We start from the raw sequence: 21,557 nt of genomic DNA on the forward strand, positions 1-21,557 counted from the left end.
ACAGCGTGCTTAAAGCATCAGATCAGTTCAGTACATATAGTTGATTTTATTAAAACACATGGGCTGTGTCTATATATGGGAAAATACACATTTAAAAATGACCAAGATATTTTGGTTGTTGGGCCTTATTTTACTTTAGTGGAGTAACTACTATGTTGTTGATCCATCCTCAGTTATCTCCTGTCACAGCCATTAAACTCTGTAAATGTTTTAAAGTCACCATTGGCCTCATGGTGAAAATCCCTGAGCGGTTTCCTTCCTCTCCGACAACTGAGTTAGGAAGGACGCCTGTATCTTTGTAGTGACTGGGTGTATTGATAGACCAATCCAAAGTGTAACTAATAACTTAGGTAATAGTGAAGTTGCAGAGAAATGCCATGTCTTTCTTTGGTTATGTCGTGGACCGTGTACATTGGCCTGGCCAGTTCCCTCAAATTCCAAGACGGTCAAAGCCTTGGTATGTGAAACTGTCTACAGTTGTGTGTTGTTGTCTGACCAGGACACCAGCTGAGGACACTTCACAGTGAGTTTAGAGTAAGTAAAACACAAGGCTCTGCACCTTCCTGTTTTCACTGTCTGGGATAAACACGAGTTCCGATGTTCCATTTGGAACACTCGTTTGGAACAGACTGCCGAATTTGGAACACTCGTTTAGAACAGACTGCAGAATTTGGAACACTCACAGACTGCTGAATTTGGAACACTCATTTAGAACAGACTGCTGAATTTGGAACACTCATTTGGAACAGACTGAATATAATATAAAACGGGCCTGCTTCTGTTCTGGAGATGAACATTAGATGCTGTCGAACGGGCCTGCTTCTGTTCTGGCAATGTCGCCGTAAATGATCGTATTAAACTGGATTGATCTTTGATTGACTGTTATCAACAACTGCTCTCCTTGTTTTTTGGTTCATCTGGAATCGAAATGTCCGTTACACCAGGACAACCTGAATAGCAAGATAACCCCCCGTCTCCTTCTCAGCAAAGAGACCGCTTACCACATGTTGTGTGTTTAACCGCGACACTCCTGTATTTACTCAACAAGGGGTGGCATCATAGAACCGGACTCTGTATGGCGCCTTAAAGGGATATGTGGTCATTTAACAAGGAATGTTCACACGCGTTTCAATGTCCAATACCTTTACCTTTAAACTACAACATATAGAGGCATCCAAATGGTAAAAAGCTGGAGAGCGATATACTCTCTTACGTTATTGCCTACAATGTTAGACAGGTAACTATAACGGATTACATTTTAAAAAGTAAGCTACACAGGACAGGACGAGAAAGACAAGACAGACAGGCGAGGGGGGTTTGTTCATTTCCAGCATACTATTCTTGAAGTGTATTATAGTCCCCTCTCTCTCTCTATCGCTCTCTGTGTGTACGTGTTCCCGAAATAGACCAACCGGACAGTGGCACCGTACCCAGCGATCCACACACCCGCAGTAGGGTTTTCCCCCTCTCCTCCCCCATAAACAAGTAAACAACAACAAACACTCACCTGTAAATCGGTTCCTTTCCAAGACAGCAGCAACAGCAGCAGGAGACCGCGTGCTAACGTCCCCATGGTTGTAGATCTACAAACGGGAATCTCGATCAACGGAAAGAAACGTGTTAAACTTACAAGAACAGGGGCCCGAATTATCTGTCAACTTTCTCCAGCGATCGTCCATTTTGGTCACACAGCGACAGGGCTTCGTTTGTTGAACATTTTTTCTTAGTCTTCTTTCAGATTGACGTGTTTTCTTTAACGTGTGTAACAGGTTGTGGATAGAAGTAGATGAGAGATCGGAGACCATCACAACAATACCGACTGCAGGTAACGACTAAACGACGAGCCCCCACCATTACGGTTTCCGTGTTGGAACGGATCCTGTGACGTCAGTTAGAGAGGGTGTCCTTGGTTCTCGTCGGTAGGCGGTCAGGACCTACGGAATGGTCCAAAAAAGTCGGATCAAAATAGTTAAATAACAGAGAAGATAGTGGTTGTGTGTGTGTGGAGGTTTTTCCTCACCAACATACCCATCATAAAGTATAAACTCAGCCTAAACGGCGCAATGCGACCTGCTGTCAAATCATGTGGGGCTGGCCCCGCCCTCTTGTTTGATTGACGGCCGTTCCGTCCAATGGTAAAAGGAGAGTTGGACTGTAATGGGGGGCGGGGTTTAGAATGAGCTGGACGCCACTTTAGAACACGTGGAAACCGCAGTGTGGCTCGCGGCTTTGTGATCACTGCAACAAGCGGCTCGTTCAGTTGAAATAGAATAGAGATGATGGCAGAACAGAGAAGAGACAACTATGCCTTTATTAAGCTCTCTCTCTAACTCTCTTTTCCTCTCTCTCTCTCTTCCTCTCTCTCTTTTCCTATCTCTCACTCTCTTCCCCACTCTCCCTTCCTCTCTCTCTCTCTCTCTCTTCCTCTCTCTCTCTGTCTCTTTCTGAACCTGTGTCGCTCTGTTTCTTCTTCTTCTTGTAATTTTCCCTGACTTTTCTCAGTTTATAGTGCAAGGGGTACTAAGGTGAACATAATTATACATTTAAAAAAAACATTTCAAAATGAATCCCACCAGCACTACATATACAATAATACCCACGTCCAGGCTATCCCACAGTCTCCATAGACAAACATTGGCAGTAGAATGGCCCATACTGAAGAGCCCTGCCCCTGATCAACTGTAAGTGCTGTTATTGGGAAGTGGAAACGTCTAGGAGCAACAACGGTTCAGTAGCGAAGTGGTAGGCCACACATGGTCACAGAACAACCAAGTGCTGAAGCGTTAAAATCGTCTGTCCTCGGTTGCAACACTCACTGCCAAGTTCCAAACTTCCTTTGGAAGCAACATCGGCACAAGAACTGTTTGTCGGAAGCTTCATGATATGGGTTTCCATGGCCAAGCAGCCGCACATGTAACAGTATAACTTTAGACCGTCCCTTCGCCCATTCCCGGGCGCGAACCAGCGTTTCAATCGGTGACGTCACTTGCTCTGAGACCTTGAAGTAGTAGTTCCCCTTGCTCTGAGACCTTGAAGTAGTGGTTCCCCTTGCTCTGAGACCTTGAAGTAGTGGTTCCCCTTGCTCTGAGACCTTGAAGTAGTAGTTCCCCTCGCTCTGAGACCTTGAAGTAGTGGTTCCCCTTGCTCTGAGACCTTGAAGTAGTGGTTCCCCTTGCTCTGCGAGGGCCGCAGCTTTTGTGGAGTGTGCACACATCAATAACAGTCACCCACGAAGCATCGTTACCCATCGCTCCACAAAAGCCGCGGCCCTTGCAGAGCAAGGGAAACCACTACTTCAAGGTCTCAGAGCAAGGGGAACCACTACTTCAAGGTCTCAGAGCAAGGGGAACCACTACTTCAAGGTCTCAGAGCAAGGGGAACCACTACTTCAAGGTCTCAGAGCAAGGGGAACCACTACTTCAAGGTCTCAGAGCGAGTGACGTCACCAATTGAAACGCTATTTAGCGCGCACCGCTAACTAAGCTAGCCGTTTCACATCCGTTACACACACAAGCATAGGATCATCATGCCAACCGTCGGCTGGAGTGATGTGAAGCTCGCCGCCATTGGACTCTGGAGCAGTGGAAATGTGTTCTCTGGAGCAGTGGAAACGTGTTCTCTGGAGCAGGGGAAACGTGTTCTCTGGAGCAGGGGAAACGTGTTCTCTGGAGCAGGGGAAACGCGTTCTCTGGAGCAGTGGAAACGCGTTCTCTGGAGCAGGGGAAACGTGTTCTTTGGAGCAGGGGAAACGCGTTCTCTGGAGCAGTGGAAACGTGTTCTCTGGAGCAGTGGAAACGTGTTCTCTGGAGTGATGAATCACGCTTCACCATCTGGCAGTCTGAGGGAAGAAACTGGGTTTGGTGGAGAACGCTACCTGCCAGAGTGCATTGTGCCAACTGTAAAGCTTGGAGGAGGAGGATTAACGGTCTGGGACTGTTTTTCATGGTTCAGGCCCCTTGAAAGGAAATCTTAACGCTACAGCATACAATGATATTCTAGATGATTCTGAGCTTCCAACGTCGTGGAAGCCCTTTCCTGTTTCAGCATGACAACGCCCCCGATGCACAAAACGAGGTCCATACAGAAATGGTTTGTCGAGATCGGTGTGAAAGAACTTGACTGGCCTGCACAGAGCCCTGCACTCAACCACATCGAACACCTGATGAATTGGAACGCCGACTGCGAGCCAGGCCTAATCGCTCAACATCATCATCATCAACAACTGCTCTTGTGGCTGAGTGGAAGTCTCTGATGTTCCAACATCCAAATCAAATCAAATGTATTTGTCACCTGCGCCGAATACAACAGGTGTAGACCTTACAGTGAAATGCTGAATACAACAGGTGTAGTAGACCTTATAGTGAAATGCTGAATACAACAGGTGTAGTAGACCTTACAGTGAAATGCTGAATACAACAGGTGTAGTAGACCTCACAGTGAAATGCTGAATACAACAGGTGTAGAAGACCTTACAGTGAAATGCTGAATACAACAGGTGTAGACCTTACAGTGAAATGCTGAATAAAACAGGTGTAGTAGACCTCACAGTGAAATGCTGAATACAACAGGTGTAGTAGACCTCACAGTGAACTGCTGAATACAACAGGTGTAGTAGACCTCACAGTGAACTGCTGAATACAACAGGTGTAGTAGACCTCACAGTGAAATGCTGAATACAACAGGTGTAGTAGACCTCACAGTGAAATGCTGAATACAACAGGTGTAGTAGACCTCACAGTGAAATGTTGAATACAACAGGTGTAGTAGACCTCACAGTGAAATGCTGAATACAACAGGTGTAGTAGACCTCACAGTGAAATGCTGAATACAACAGGTGTAGTAGACCTCACAGTGAGATGCTGAATACAACAGGTGTAGTAGACCTCACAGTGAAATGCTGAATACAACAGGTGTAGTAGACCTTACAGTGAAAGGCTGAATACAACAGGTGTAGTAGACCTCACAGTGAAATGCTGAATACAACAGGTGTAGTAGACCTCACAGTGAAATGCTGAATACAACAGGTGTAGTAGACCTCACAGTGAAATGCTGAATACAACAGGTGTAGTAGACCTCACAGTGAAATGTTTCCTTACAAGCCCTTATTAACCAACAATCCATTTCAATAAATAGAGTTAAGAAAATATTTACTAAATAAAGTAAAGTGAAAAATAAAATGTAACACAATAAAATAGCAATAACGAGGCTATATACAGGGTATTACGGTACAGAGTCAGTGTGGAGGCTATATACAGGGTATTACGGTACAGAGTCAGTGTGGAGGCTATATACAGGGTATTACGGTACAGAGTCAGTGTGGAGGCTATATACAGGGTATTACGGTACAGAGTCAATGTTGAGGCTACATACAGGGTATTACAGTACAAAGTCAATGTGGAGGATATATACAGGGTATTACGGTACAGAGCCAATGTGGAGGCTATATACATGGTATTACGGTATAGAGTCAATGTGGAGGCTATATACAGGGGCTACCGGTACAGAATCAACGTAGAAGCTTGGTCCCAGTGATGTACTGGGCCTTCCTCTGACACCGCCTGGTATAGAGGTCCTGGATGGCAGGAAGCTTGGTCCCAGTGATGTACTAGGCCTTCCTCCGACACCGCTTGGTATGGAGGTCCTGGATGGCAGGAAGCTTGGCCCCAGTGATGAACTGGGCTGTACGCACTACCCTGTATAGGGCCTTCCTCTGACACCGCCTGGTATAGAGGTCCTGGATGGCAGAAAGCTTGGTCCCAGTGATGTACTAGGCCTTCCGCTGACACCGCCTGGTATAGAGGTCCTGGAGGGGTCATAGTAGTTTGTAGACCAAACCGTTCAGCTCGTCTTTCCATAGAGGGGTCATAGTAGTTTGTAGACCAAACCGTTCAGTCTTTCCATAGAGGGGTCATAGTAGTTTGTAGACCAAACCATTCAGTCTCGTCTTTCCATAGAGGGGTCATAGTAGTTTGTAGACCAAACCCTTCAGTCTGTCCATAGAGGGGTCATAGTAGTTTGTAGACCAAACCTTTCAGTCTGTCCATAGAGGGGTCATAGTAGTTTGTAGACCAAACCATTCAGTCTTTCCATAGAGGGGTCATAGTAGTTTGTAGACCAAACCGTTCAGTCTTTCCATAGAGGGGTCATAGTAGTTTGTAGACCAAACCATTCAGTCTTTCCATAGAGGGGTCATAGTAGATTGTAGACCAAACCGTTCAGTCTGTCCATAGAGGGGTCATAGTAGTTTGTAGACCAAACCGTTCAGTCTTTCTATAGAGGGGTCATAGTAGTTTGTAGACCAAACCGTTCAGTCTTTCCATAGAGGGGTCATAGTAGTTTGTAGACCAAACCGTTCAGTCTGTCCATAGAGGGGTCATAGTAGTTTGTAGACCAAACCATTCAGTCTTTCCATAGAGGGGTCATAGTAGTTTGTAGACCAAACCGTTCAGTCTCGTCTTTCCATAGAGGGGTCATAGTAGTTTGTAGACCAAACCTTTCAGTCTGTCCATAGAGGGGTCATAGTAGTTTGTAGACCAAACCGTTCAGTCTCGTCTTTCCATAGAGGGGTCATAGTAGTTTGTAGACCAAACCCTTCAGTCTGTCCATAGAGGGGTCATAGTAGTTTGTAGACCAAACCGTTCAGTCTCGTCTTTCCATAGAGGGGTCATAGTAGTTTGTAGACCAAACCGTTCAGTCTTTCCATAGAGGGGTCATAGTAGTTTGTAGACCAAACCGTTCAGTCTTTCCATAGAGGGGTCATAGTAGTTTGTAGACCAAACCGTTCAGTCTGTCCATAGAGGGGTCATAGTAGTTTGTAGACCAAACCGTTCAGTCTCGTCTTTCCATAGAGGGGTCATAGTAGTTTGTAGACCAAACCGTTCAGTCTCGTCTTTCCATAGAGGGGTCATAGTAGTTTGTAGACCAAACCCTTCAGTCTGTCCATAGAGGGGTCATAGTAGTTTGTAGACCAAACCGTTCAGTCTGTCCATAGAGGGGTCATAGTAGTTTGTAGACCAAACCATTCAGTCTGTCCATAGAGGGGTCATAGTAGTTTGTAGACCAAACCGTTTGCCGACCAAACCCACATGTCATCATTTCTGCCAGCGATGCTGCACACACGCTCCTCTGCATCTGTGAGTATCCATAGCAACGGCTCTGTTTTTGGCTGCCCTGCACATTGAAAAAAAAGGGTCACTGAACTGACTGACCCCGTGTATATATAGTATGTATATGTATATATAGTATGTATATGTATATATAGTATGTATATGTAGTATGTATATGTATATCTAATATGTATATGTATATATAGCATGTATATGTATATATAGTATATATATGTATATATAGTATGTATATGTATATCTAATATGTATATGTATATATAGCATGTATATGTATATATAGTATATATATGTATATATAGTATGTATATGTATATCTAATATGTATATGTATATATAGTATGTATATGTATATATAGTATGTATATGTATATATAGTATGTATATGTATATATAGCATGTATATGTATATATAGCATGTATATGTATATATAGCATGTATATGTATATATAGTATGTATATGTATATATAGTATGTATATGTATATATAGCATGTATATGTTTATATAGCATGTATATGTATATATAGTATGTATATGTATATATAGTATGTATATGTATATATAGTATGTATATATAGCATGTATATGTATATATAGTATGTATATGTATATATAGTATGTATATGTATATATAGTATGTATATGTATATATAGTATATATATGTATATATAGCATGTATATGTATATATAGTATGTATATGTATATATAGTATATATATGTATATATAGTATGTATATGTATATATAGTATGTATATGTATATATAGTATGTATATGTATATATAGTATATATATGTATATATAGCATGTATATGTATATATAGTATGTATATGTATATATAGTATATATATGTATATATAGCATGTATATGTATATATAGTATGTATATGTATATATAGTATCTATATGTATATATAGTATGTATATGTATATATAGTATGTATATGTATATATAGTATATATATGTATATATAGCATGTATATGTATATATAGTATGTATATGTATATATAGTATATATATGTATATATAGCATGTATATGTATATATAGTATGTATATGTATATATAGTATGTATATGTATATATAGTATGTATATGTATATATATAGTTTGTATATGTGTATATATAGTATGTATATGTATATCTAATATGTGTGTATATTTATATATATATATATATATCTAATATGTATATGTATATACAGTATGTGTGTATATATAGTATGTATATATATATCTAATATGTATATGTATATATAGTATGTATATATATATATCTAATATGTATATGTATATATAGTATGTATATGTATATATAGTATGTATATGTGTATATATAGTATGTATATGTATATATAATATATATGTATATATAGTATGTATATGTATATATAGTATGTATATGTATATCTAATATGTATATGTATATGTAGTATGTATATGTATATCTAATATGTATATATATATATATAATATGTATATGTATATATAGTATGTATATGTATATATAGTATGTATATGTATATACAGTATGTGTGTATATATAGTATGTATATATATATCTAATATGTATATGTATATATAGTATGTATATGTATATATAGTATGTATATGTATATCTAATATGTATATGTATATGTAGTATGTATATGTATATCTAATATGTATATATATATATATAATATGTATATGTATATATAGTATGTATATGTATATATAGTATGTATATGTATATACAGTATGTGTGTATATATAGTATGTATATATATATCTAATATGTATATGTATATATAGTATGTATATGTATATATAGTATGTATATATATATATCTATCTAATATGTATATGTATAAAGTAAGTCAGCATACTATATATACATATACATACTATATATACATATACATACTATATATACATATACATACTATATGTATATATAGTATGTATATGTATATATAGTATGTATATGTATATATAGTATGCTGACTTACTTTATGCTGTTGCACGACACACTAAAACGAAGAAAGACGTTTCTGTGTTGTTGTTACTACTAGCCACCTAGTGTTTTGATGAGGTTGGCGTTTAGCCCAGATAAGTTGCCATTATAACTAGCTACCAAAGATGCCATTTCAGGCTATCAAGATAGATAGACAAGCTAGCTACTCTATCTTGATAGCTAAGATAGATAGAGTAGCTAGCTTGTCTAACTATCTTAGCTATCAAGATAGAGTAGCTAGCTTGTCTAACTATCTTAGCTATCAAGATAGAGTAGCTAGCTTGTCTAACTATCTTAGCTATAAAGATTGAGTAGCTTGTCTAACTATCTTAGCTATCAAGACAAAGTAGCTTGTCTCACTATTTTAGCTATCAAGATAGAGTAGCTAGCTTGTCTACTATCTTAGCCATCTACATAGTGTAGCTTGTCTAACTATCTATGCTATCAAGATAGAGTAGCTAGCGTGTCTACTATCTTAGCTATCAAGATAGAGGAGCTTGTCTAACTATCTTTGCTATCAAGATAGAGTAGCTTGTCTAACTATCTATGCTATCAAGATAGAGTAGCTAGCGTGTCTACTATCTTAGCTATCAAGATAGAGGAGCTTGTCTAACTATTTTTGCTATCAAGATAGAGTAGCTTGTCTAACTATCTTTGCTATCAAGATAGAGTAGCTAGCGTGTCTACTATCTTAGCTATCAAGATAGAGTAGCTAGCGTGTCTAACTATCTTAGCTATCAAGATAGAGGAGCTAGCGTGTCTACTATCTTAGCTATCAAGATAGAGTAGCTAGCGTGTCTAACTATCTTAGCTATCAAGATAGAAGAGCTGGCTTGTCTACTATCTTAGCTACCAAGATAGTTAGACAAGCGACTCTATCTGACATGTCTGCTGGTAAGGCTGGGTGACTTGGGAAAAGCAAACAATAACTAAACGTACTGAATAAGACTCACACATGTCACTCTTTTACCCAGAATTGAGCAGAGATGCAGAGAAGCATATTTATTTCCTTTAACAGAAAGAACCACCAGTCAGGAGGATTCAGACAGAACAAGAGGTATGCTGAGATATGCAGAAAAATTAACATATTTTTTTACATAGAATTAAGCATAATGATTGTGGTTTTATATATATTTATATAATATTATTATGATTACCCCCTCTCTCTCTCCATCTGTCTACTTCTCTCCTTCCCTCTCTCTCTCTGTCTATTTCTCTCCTTATCTCTTACCCACCTGCCCTCTCTCTCTCTGTCTATTTCACTCCTTCTCTCTTACCCACCTGCCCTCTCTCTCTCTGTCTATTTCACTCCTTCTCTCTTACCCACCCACCCTCTCTCTCTCTGTCTATTTCTCTCCTTCTCTCTTACCCACCTGCCCTCTCTCTCTGTCTATTTCTCTCCTCTCTTACCCACCTGCCCTCTCTCTCTCTGTCTATTTCTCTCCTTCTCTCTTACCCACTTGCCCTCTCTCTCTGTCTATTTCACTCCTTCTCTCTTACCCACCTGCCCTCTCTCTCTCTGTCTATTTCACTCCTTCTCTCTTACCCACCCACCCTCTCTCTCTCTGTCTATTTCTCTCCTTCTCTCTTACCCACCTGCCCTCTCTCTCTGTCTATTTCTCTCCTCTCTTACCCACCTGCCCTCTCTCTCTCTGTCTATTTCTCTCCTTCTCTCTTACCCACCTGCCCTCTCTCTCACTCCATTTGTCTATTTCTCTCCTTCTCTCTTACCCACCTGCCCTCTCTCTCTCTGTCTATTTCTCTCCTTCTCTCTTACCCACCCTCTCTCTCTCTGTGTCTATTTCTCTCCTCTCTTACCCACCTGCCCTCTCTCTCTCTGTCTATTTCTCTCCTTCTCTCTTACCCACCTGCCCTCTCTCTCTCTGTCTATTTCTCTCCTTCTCTCTTACCCACCTGCCCTCTCTCTCTGTCTATTTCACTCCTTCTCTCTTACCCACCTGCCCTCTCTCTCTCTATTTCACTCCTTCTCTCTTACCCACCCACCCTCTCTCTCTCTGTCTATTTCTCTCCTTCTCTCTTACCCACCTGCCCTCTCTCTGTCTATTTCTCTCCTCTCTTACCCACCTGCCCTCTCTCTCTCTGTCTATTTCTCTCCTTCTCTCTTACCCACCTGCCCTCTCTCTCTCTGTCTATTTCTCTCCTTCTCTCTTACCCACCTGCCCTCTCTCTCTGTCTATTTCACTCCTTCTCTCTTACCCACCTGCCCTCTCTCTCTCTATTTCACTCCTTCTCTCTTACCCACCTGCCCTCTCTCTCTCTGTCTATTTCTCTCCTTCTCTCTTACCCACCTGCCCTCTCTCTCACTCCATTTGTCTATTTCTCTCCTTCTCTCTTACCCACCTGCCCTCTCTCTCTCTCTGTCTATTTCTCTCCTTCTCTCTTACCCACCTGCCCTCTCTCTCTCTTTCTATTTCTCTCCTTCTCTCTTACCCACCTGCCCTCTCTCTCTGTCTATTTCTCTCCTCTCTTACCCACCCTCTCTCTTTCTCTGTGTTTATTTCTCTCCTTCTCTCTTACCCACCTGCCCTCTCTCTCTCTGTCTATTTCTCTCCTCTCTTACCCACCTGCCCTCTCTCTCTCTGTCTATTTCTCTCCTTCTCTCATACCCACCCTCTCTCTCTCTGTCTATTTCTCTCCTTCTCTCTTACCCACCTGTCCTCTCTCTCTCTGTCTATTTCTCTCCTTCTCTCTTTCCCACCTGCCCTCTCTCTGTCTATTTCTCTCCTCTCTTACCCACCTGCCCTCTCTCTCTCTGTCTATTTCTCTCCTTCTCTCTTTCCCACCTGCCCTCTCTCTCTGTCTATTTCTCTCCTCTCTTACCCACCCTCTCTCTCTCTGTCTATTTCTCTCCTTCTCTCTGTCTTTCTCTCCTTCCCTCTCTCTCTCTGTCTATTTCTCTCCATCTGTCTACTTCTCTCCTGCCCTCTCTCTCTGTCTATTTCTCTCCTTCCCTCTCTCTCTCTGTCTATTTCTCTCCATCAGTCTACTTCTCTCCTGCACTCTCTCTCTCTGTCTATTTCTCTCCATCTGTCTACTTCTCTCCTTCCCTCTCTCTCTCTATTTCTCTCCTTCTCTCTTACCCACCTGCCCTCTCTCTCCCTCCATTTGTCTATTTCTCTCCTCTCTAACCCGCCCTTTCTCCCTCCCTCCCTCTCTCTTTTGACCCTCACAATACACCCAACACAGTTGACTCATTCTCAAACACATGAGCTTTTTTATACTTGTTACAATACTCAATTGAATAAAATAAAAATGATTACCCCTCAGGCGTTACGGTGTGATTTGTAGAAAACAAATACAGATTCAACTAAAATATAAGAGAACTACATATTTATCAACAATATGAAATTTGGAACACTGTACATGTTTAGGAATATGTAGAACTGACTCAACGTTCCGTCAGCTGGTTCAATGTTCCGTTAGCTGGTTCAATGTTCCGTTAGTTGGTTCAATGTTCCGTTAGCTGGTTCAATGTTCCGTTAGCTGGTTCAATGTTCCGTCAGCTGGTTCAATGTTCCGTCAGCTGGTTCAATGTTCCGTCAGCTGGTTCAATGTTCCGTCAGCTGGTTCAATGTTCCGTTAGCTGGTTCAATGTTCCGTTCAACGTTCTAACCACTAGGCTACCCTGCCATCTCTACACTCTAACCACTAGGCTACCCTGCCACCTCTACACTCTAACCACTAGGATACCCTGCCACCTCTACACTCTAACCACTAGGCTACCCTGCCACCTCTACACTCTAACCACTAGGCTACCCTGCCACCTCTACACTCTAAACACTACCCTGCCGCCCCTGCCATTTGATCATATACAAACTATGAAATCAGATCATTTGACATTAGAGCTGTCAATAGTATTATTTAAGAAATACTGAAGGATGAAACAAGTTGAACCAGCTGCATCAAACGTTATCACAAAGAGATCATTGCTCTGTGTTCTACTACCCAGGTCTGGTGTTGGAGATCATTCTAAACTCTGTGTTCTACTACCCAGGTCTGGTGTTGGAGGTCATTCCACACTCTGTGTTCTACTACCCAGGTCTGGTGTTGGAGGTCATTCCGCTCTGTGTTCTACTAACCAGGTCTGGTGTTGGAGATCATTCCACACTCTGTGTTCTACTACCCAGGTCTGGTGTTGGAGGTCATTCCACACTCTGTGTTCTACTACCCAGGTCTGGTGTTGGAGGTCATTCCACACTCTGTGTCCTACTACCCAGGTCTGGTTTTGGAGGTCATTCTACACTCTGTGTTCTACTACCCAGGTCTGGTGTTGGAGATCATTCCACACTCTGTGTTCTACTACCCAGGTCTGGTTTTGGAGGTCATTCTACACTCTGTGTTCTACTACCCAGGTCTGGTTTTGGAGGTCATTCTACACTCTGTGTTCTACTACCCAGGTCATTCTACACTCTGTGTTCTACTACCCAGGTCTGGTGTTGGAGATCATTCCACACTCTGTGTTCTACTACCCAGGTCTGGTGTTGGAGATCATTCCACACTCTGTGTTCTACTACCCAGGTCTGGTTTTGGAGGTCATTCTACACTCTGTGTTCTACTACCCAGGTCTGGTTTTGGAGGTCATTCTACACTCTGTGTTCTACTACCCAGGTCATTCTACACTCTGTGTTCTATTACCCAGGTCTGGTGTTGGAGATCATTCTACACTCTGTGTTCTACTACCCAGGTCTGGTGTTGGATATCATTCTACACTCTGTGTTCTACTACCCAGGTCTGGTGTTGGATATCATTCTACACTCTGTGTTCTACTACCCAGGTCTGGTGTTGGATATCATTCTACACTCTGTGTTCTACTACGCAGGTCTGGATCTTTTTCATGTATTTTCTGATGTTTAATGAGAGACATTAGATGGGAGTATCTCTTATCACATTGATCACAGCTATGAGGCTTTCCTACTGTGTGTGTTCGCTGGTGTTGTGTCAGGTTGCTTAAAGTAGCAAAACTCTTCCCGCAAACAGAACAGTGGTAATGCTTCTCTCCTGTGTGTGTACGCTGGTGTGATATCAGTGCACTTGAGGTGGTACAGCTCTTTCCACAGTCAGAGCAGTGGTAAGGCTTCTCTCCTGTGTGTGTTCGCTGGTGTGTTATCAATCCGCTTGAAGTAGAAAAGCTCTTCGCACAGTTGGAGCAGTGGTACGGTTTCTCTCCAGTGTGTATTCTCTTGTGTACAGTCAGGTTCGCTGATTGAATGAATCTCTTCCCACACTGATCACAGCAATAAGGCTTTTCTCCTGTGTGTGTTTTCTGATGTCTTATCAGCTGACTTGAGGTAGCAAAGCTCATTCCACAGTCAGGGCAGTGGTACGGTTTTTCTCCAGTGTGTATTCTGTGGTGTGTAGCCAGGCCTCCTGCCTTAGCAAAACTCTTCCCACATTGATCACAGCTGTGAGGTTTTTCTCCTGTATTGATTCTCTGATGTCTTTTAAGTTCTGTTGAATAGATGAATCTCGGCTGATGTTTCTTGAGGTGTTCTGATGTGGAGAGACTCTTCTCAACCTCGTCAGCATCATGTTGTTGTTGAGGCTCCTCGGAGGATCCAAGATAGTCACGTCTCTCTCCTGTTTGAACAACAAAATCACACAAGTCAATATAGTGAATATGTAGATTATTTTACAATTTTTTTTAAACAAATTTCTTCTAACCTTTAATTGATTTTCTTTGGGGATTTTTGGACAAGGAGGACCATTTAACTACTTCCCCAGTCAGATTAACTCACGGATACCATTTTGGTCTCTGTGTCCAGTATTGAAGGACGTTAGCGGTAGATTTGCGAGCTAAGTCGTTAGCACAATGACTGGAAGTCTATGATATCTGGTAGCATTAACTAATAATACTAAACTAATAAGACAGTCTAGTGATGAACATCAGTCATATTTCGTCATTTCACATTAGTAGTAATGTCTATTTATTTTAATTTTATTTATTTCACCTTTATATAACCAGGTAGGCTAGTTGAGAACAAGTTCTCATTAACAACTGCGACCAGGCCAAGAATAAAGCAAAGCAGTTCGACACATACAACAACACAGAGTTACACATGGAATAAACAAAACATACAGTCTATTATAGAATAGAAAAAGTATATACACAGTGTGTGCAAATGAGGTAGGATAAGAGAGGCAAGGCAATAAATAGGCCATGGTGGTTAAATAATTACAATATAGCAATTAAACACTGGAGTGATAAGTGTGCAGAAGATGAGTGTACAAGTAGAGATACTAGGGTGCAAAGGGGCAAGATAAATAAAATAAATAACAATATGGGGATGAGGTAGTTGGATGGGCTATTTACAGATTGGCTATGTACAGGTGCAGTGGTCTGTGAGCTGCTCTGACAGCTGGTGCTTAAAGCTAGTGATGGAGATATGAGTCTCCAGCTTCAGTGATTGTTGCAGTTCGTTCCAGTCATTGACAGCAGAGAACTGGAAGGAAAGGCGGCCAAAGGAGGATTTGGCTTTGAGGGTGCGCAGTGAAATATACCTGCTGGAGCGCGTGCTACGAGTGGGTGCTGCTATGGTGACCAGTGAGCTGAGATAAGGCGGAGCTTTTCCTAGCAAAGACTTACAGATGACCTGGAGCCAGTGGGTTTGGCAAAGAATATGAAGCAATGGCCAGCCAACGAGAGCATACAGGTCGCAGTTGTGGGTGGTATATGGGGCTTTGGTGACAAAACGGATGGCACTGTTATAGACTGCATCCAATTTGCTGAGTAGAGTGTTGGAGGCTATTTTGTAGATGACATCGCCGAAGTCGAGGATCCTCTCTGTCAGGTTGGACGGGGAGCTTTGATACACAGCTATTTTCTGGTCCAGAGATGTTCGATTGGGTTCAAGTTCAGGCTCTGGCTGCTCTGTTAATCTTTCCCGCAATCCTGACTAATCTCCCAGTCCCTGCCGCTGAAAAATATCCCCACAGCATGATGCTGCCACCAACATGCTTCACCGTAGGTATGGTGCCAGGTTTACTCCAGACATGATGCTTGGCATTCTGGCCAAAAAGTTCAAGCTTGGCTTCATCAGAACAGAGAACCTTGAGTCATTTAGGTGTCTTTTGGCAAACTCTAAGTGGGTGGTCATGTGCCTTTTACTGAGGAGTGGCTTCCGTCTGGCAACTCTGCCATAAAAGGCCTGATTGGTCGAGTGCTGCAGAGATGGTGTCCTTCTGGAAGGTTCTCCCATCTCCACAGAGGAACTCTGGAGCTCTGTCAGAGTGACCATCGGGTTCTTGGTCACCTCCCTGACCAAGGCCCTTCTCCTGTTTGCTCAGTTTGGCCCAGTGGCCAGGTCTAGGAAGAGTATTGGTGGTTCCAAACTTCTTCCATTTAATAATGATTGAGGCCAACGTGTTCTTGGTGACCTTCAATGCTGCAGACATTTTTTTGGTATCCTTCCCCAGAACTGTGCCTCGACACGATCCTGTCTTGGAGCTCTACAGACAATTCCTTCTACCTTATGGCTTGGTTTTTTTCTCTGACATGCACTGTCAACTGTGGGACCTTATATAGACAGGTGTGTGCCTTTCGAATTCATGTTCAATTAATTGAATTTACCACAGGTGGGACTCAAATTAAGTTGTAGAAACATCTCAAGGATGACCAAAGGATACAGGATGCACCTGAACTCAATTTCGATGTCTGTCACAGAGCCTTTGTTGTAGAACTACGAGGAAGTCAAGGCAGGTCTGTCACAGAGCCTTTGTTGCAGAACTATGAGGAAGTCAAGGCAGGTCTTTTATACGTCTATCATTGCCTGGAGACTGCTATTGTTGGCTTCTGGGTCAAATTACAACCACCTGGGAAACACCCAAACCACCCAGAAGGCTAGAGGGTATACCACCTGTGTCTCACCCAAACTACCCAGTAGGCTAGAGGGTATACCACCTGGGTCTCACCCAAACTACCCAGAAGGCTAGAGGGTATACCACCTGGGTCTCACCCAAACTACCCAGAAGGCTAGAGGGTATACCACCTGGGTCTCACCCAAACTACCCAGAAGGCTAGAGGGTATACCACCTGGGTCTCACCCAAACTACCCAGTAGGCTAGAGGGTATACCACCTGGGTCTCACCCAAACTACCCAGAAGGCTAGAGGGTATACCACCTGGGTCTCACCCAAACTACCCAGAAGGCTAGAGGGTATACCACCTGGGTCTCACCCAAACTACCCAGAAGGCTAGAGGGTATACCACCTGGGTCTCACCCAAACTACCCAGTAGGCTAGAGGGTATACCACCTGGGTCTCACCCAAACTACCCAGTAGGCTAGAGGGTATACCACCTGGGTCTCACCCAAACTACCCAGAAGGCTAGAGGGTATACCACCTGGGTCTCACCCAAACTACCCAGAAGGCTGGAGCGTATACCACCTGGGTCTCACCCAAACTACCCAGAAGGCTAGAGGGTATACCACCTGGGTCTCACCCAAACTACCCAGAAGAGCGTCGGCTTTCTCCAATTTCGCTCCAGTTGCTCTTCACTTCACAAGCTCAGGGCCCGGCCCAGCATGCATCTGTCGTCTATTTTGGTGCTTCTATTATCCCCTTAATCTACTGTCATGGAGTTCACTCAAATATTTTACATATAGAAACTGATAAAACACACAGGTACAAAATCAAAGTAACTTACAGAGATGAGGACCAAGAGAGGGAGTGTGGTGATGGAATAAAGAGAGGGAGTGTGGTGATGGAATAAAGAGAGGGAGTGTGGTGATGGAATAAAGAGAGGGAGTGTGGTGATGGACTGAGGACCAATAGAGGGAGTGTGGTGATGGACTGAGGACCAAGAGAGGGAGCGTGGTGATGGACTGAGGACCAAGAGAGGGAGCGTGGTGACGGACTGAGGACCAAGAGAGGGAGTGGTGATGGACTGAGGACCAAGAGAGGGAGCGTGGTGATGGACTGAGGACCAAGAGAGGGAGTGTGGTGATGGACTGAGGACCAAGAGAGGGAGTGTGGTGATGGACTGAGGACCAAGAGAGGGAGTGTGGTGATGGACTGAGGACCAAGAGAGGGAGTGTGGTGATGGACTGAGGACCAAGAGAGGGAGTGTGGTGATGGACTGAGGACCAAGAGAGGGAGTGTGGTGATGGACTGAGGACCAAGAGAGGGAGTGTGGTGATGGACTGAGGACCAAGAGAGGGAGTGTGGTGATGGACTGAGGACCAAGAGAGGGAGTGTGGTGATGGACTGAGGACCAAGAGAGGGAGTGTGGTGATGGACTGAGGACCAAGAGAGGGAGCGTGGTGATGGACTGAGGACCAAGAGAGGGAGTGTGGTGATGGATTGAGGACCAAGAGAGTGAGTGTGGTGATGGACTGAGGACCAAGAGAGGGAGTGTGGTGATGGACTGAGGACCAAGAGAGGGAGCGTGGTGATGGACTGAGGACCAAGAGAGGGAGTGTGGTGATGGACTGAGGACCAAGAGAGGGAGTGTGGTGATGGACTGAGGACCAAGAGAGGGAGTGTGGTGATGGACTGAGGACCAAGAGAGGGAGTGTGGTGATGGACTGAGGACCAAGAGAGGGAGTGTGGTGATGGACTGAGGACCAAGAGAGGGAGCGTGGTGATGGACTGAGGACCAAGAGAGGGAGCGTGGTGATGGACTGAGGACCAAGAGAGGGAGTGTGGTGATGGACTGAGGACCAAGAGAGGGAGTGTGGTGATGGACTGTCCACAACTAAATCATCTGAACAGACACGTATCCCAAAAGCAATGGTGGTGTAGATTACTAGATGCTAAAAGAATGGAACAAAGTAGGTAGATAACTAAGAGTGTCATTGTAGCAAAGTATTTATAAACAAAAAACATCTGATCTCTTAAACAGTTAGTTCATTTTGCTTTTATTATCTATACTATAGGCCATAATTGATTTTTGGCCCAATAGGCCTGGCATTTTCCCACATTCAAGGAGCGCTTTGCGTTTTGATTTTTGCCTAAAAACCTTTAGGCCCATCTATAGAAAAATCTCAAATCTGCATCTCTGCCTGTCAAGAGTGGCCTGGAGGGTGTTTAGCTTCCCCAGTGGCTCTGCATCTCTGCCTGTCAAGAGTGGCCTGAAGGGTGTTTAGCTTCCCCAGTGGCTCTGCATCTCTGCCTGTCAAGAGTGGCCTGGAGGGTGTTTAGCTTCCCCAGTGGCTCTGCATCTCTGCCTGTCAAGAGTGGCCTGAAGGGTGTTTAGCTTCCCCAGTGGCTCTGCATCTCTGCCTGTCAAGAGTGGCCTGAAGGGTGTTTAGCTTCCCCAGTGGCTCTGCATCTCTGCCTGTCAAGAGTGGCCTGAAGGGTGTTTAGCTTCCCCAGTGACTCTGCATCTCTGCCTGTCAAGAGTGGCCTGAAGGGTGTTTAGCTTCCCCAGTGACTCTGCATCTCTGCCTGTCAAGAGTGGCCTGAAGGGTGTTTAGCTTCCCCAGTGACTCTGCATCTCTGCCTGTCAAGAGTGGCCTGAAGGGTGTTTAGCTTCCCCAGTGGCTTTGCATCTCTGCCTGTCAAGAGTGGCCTGAAGGGTGTTTAGCTTCCCCAGTGGCTCTGCATCTCTGCCTGTCAAGAGTGGCCTGAAGGGTGTTTAGCTTCCCCAGTGGCTCTGCATCTCTGCCTGTCAAGAGTGGCCTGAAGGGTGTTTAGCTTCCCCAGTGGCTCTGCATCTCTGCCTGTCAAGAGTGGCCTGAAGGGTGTTTAGCTTCCCCAGTGGCTCTGCATCTCTGCCTGTCAAGAGTGGCCTGAAGGGTGTTTAGCTTCCCAGTGGCTCTGCATCTCTGCCTGTCAAGAGTGGCCTGAAGGGTGTTTAGCTTCCCCAGTGGCTCTGCATCTCTGCCTGTCAAGAGTGGCCTGAAGGGTGTTTAGCTTCCCCAGTGGCTCTGCATCTCTGCCTGTCAAGAGTGGCCTGAAGGGTGTTTAGCTTCCCCAGTGACTCTGCATCTCTGCCTGTCAAGAGTGGCCTGAAGGGTGTTTAGCTTCCCCAGTGGCTTTGCATCTCTGCCTGTCAAGAGTGGCCTGAAGGGTGTTTAGCTTCCCCAGGGGCTCTGCATCTCTGCCTGTCAAGAGTGGCCTGGAGGGTGTTTAGCTTCCCCAGTGGCTCTGCATCTCTGCCTGTCAAGAGTGGCCTGAAGGGTGTTTAGCTTCCCCAGTGGCTCTGCATCTCTGCCTGTCAAGAGTGGCCTGAAGGGTGTTTAGCTTCCCCAGTGGCTCTGCATCTCTGCCTGTCAAGAGTGGCCTGAAGGGTGTTTAGCTTCCCCAGTGGCTCTGCATCTCTGCCTGTCAAGAGTGGCCTGAAGGGTGTTTAGCTTCCCCAGTGGCTCTGCATCTCTGCCTGTCAAGAGTGGCCTGAAGGGTGTTTAGCTTCCCCAGTGGCTCTGCATGTGTGGAGAGGATATTCTCCAGCCACCATCGCATGAGCTTGAAGCCCCAGACTGGCCAAACTCGTGATTCTAAAAGGCACAAAGCCATTTTTTTTCTTCATTTAATTTGTATTTAACTCTAAATAAGTCACAGGCTATAGGCTAAATGCTGAGTGTATTTCTTTTGTAGGCTAATTTAAATTATATAGCCTACATTTTCTTTTCTTTTTTAAATAAAGTTGAGGTATTTATAAGAACTATTCTTCAAGATAGTATGTTCTTCAAGATAGTCTATTCTTCAAGATAGTCTATTCTTCAAGATAGTCTATTCTTCAAGATAGTCCAAAAACAGATGTAGGAATTGCAGACTGACCCTTTGAAATCACACATCAGTTCAAATGCAGAGGTTGTGACCCTGTTCTTAAGACTGTACTTACTGGTGTTAATCAGGTCTCCTGTCTCCTCCTTGTTCGATATGACAGTCATCTCCTCTTTCTCCTCCTTCACTCCAAAAACTGCATCCTCCTCTTTCTCTTCCTCCTCCTCTTTCACAGTAACATCCTCTTCCTCTTTCACTCTGAACGCGTCTTCCTCTTCTTTCACTGAAACGTCTTTCTCTTCTCGTTTCACTGTCACAGACTCACCCTCTACTTGTTTTTGTATTGTAACAGCCTCCTCTTCCTCTACTTCGTGTTTAACGGTGACATCCTCCTCTTCTTTCTCCTCTTTCACGACAACGTTCAGCCACAGACCCTCTTTCTCCGTCCAGCAGACCGCCTCTTCTTTAGCAGGAGGAGAGTAGTTTAGTGAGCTCATGGTCAAAGAAGATAGCTAGTTATCATTAGCGACTAGCATAGTGCTAGGCCAATTTATCAAGCCGGGGCTCCCTGACTAATAACAACAGAGTAAATGTTCATTTAAACGGGATAACTAGGTAGACGACAAAAGTGTGTTTAAAATACAGTGGTTAATATACACCGAAACCATGTAAAAAGTTTCAATATTTCAATTTTATTTCGGCTAGGGAGCAACCGAAATCCATATAATCAGTAGCCTTGTTGTTGTT

The 21,557-nt window shown here is 43.6% G+C and overlaps 2 protein-coding genes across 3 annotated transcripts in view; both read right to left on the reverse strand.

Annotated features, from left to right (window-relative positions):
• The window catches only part of ern2 (endoplasmic reticulum to nucleus signaling 2), an 89,890-nt gene extending 87,865 nt beyond the window's left edge, over positions 1–2,025 (reverse strand). For both annotated transcript variants that reach the window (XM_064958708.1, XM_064958700.1), the window contains exon 1: positions 1,508–2,025. In XM_064958708.1, coding sequence (XP_064814780.1) covers positions 1,508–1,573 — 66 coding nt within the window. In that variant the 5' untranslated portion in view covers positions 1,574–2,025. The remainder of the gene's footprint in view (positions 1–1,507) is intronic.
• Positions 2,026–12,314: 10,289 nt separating this feature from the next.
• LOC135530401 (zinc finger protein 239-like) lies at positions 12,315–21,557 on the reverse strand. Its single transcript, XM_064958737.1, has 2 exons — positions 20,929–21,557; positions 12,315–14,724 (listed from the first exon to the last, which is right to left on the reverse strand). Exons 1-2 carry the CDS (start codon positions 21,305–21,307, stop codon positions 13,937–13,939), a joined length of 1,167 nt encoding a protein of 388 aa, XP_064814809.1. The 5' UTR covers positions 21,308–21,557; the 3' UTR covers positions 12,315–13,936.

This window comes from Oncorhynchus masou, chromosome 5, assembly GCF_036934945.1.
Source record: "Oncorhynchus masou masou isolate Uvic2021 chromosome 5, UVic_Omas_1.1, whole genome shotgun sequence".
NCBI classification, from domain to species: Eukaryota; Metazoa; Chordata; class Actinopteri; order Salmoniformes; family Salmonidae; genus Oncorhynchus; species Oncorhynchus masou.

Coding starts and splice junctions, on each gene's coding strand:
- LOC135530401 (XM_064958737.1), bottom strand. CDS start 21,307: ATGAGCTCACTAAACTACTCTCCTCCTGCTAAAGAAGAGGCGGTCTGC. Junction 14,725..20,928: donor AGGAGACCTGATTAACACCA/GTAAGTACAGTC, acceptor TTGTTCAAACAG/GAGAGAGACGTGACTATCTT.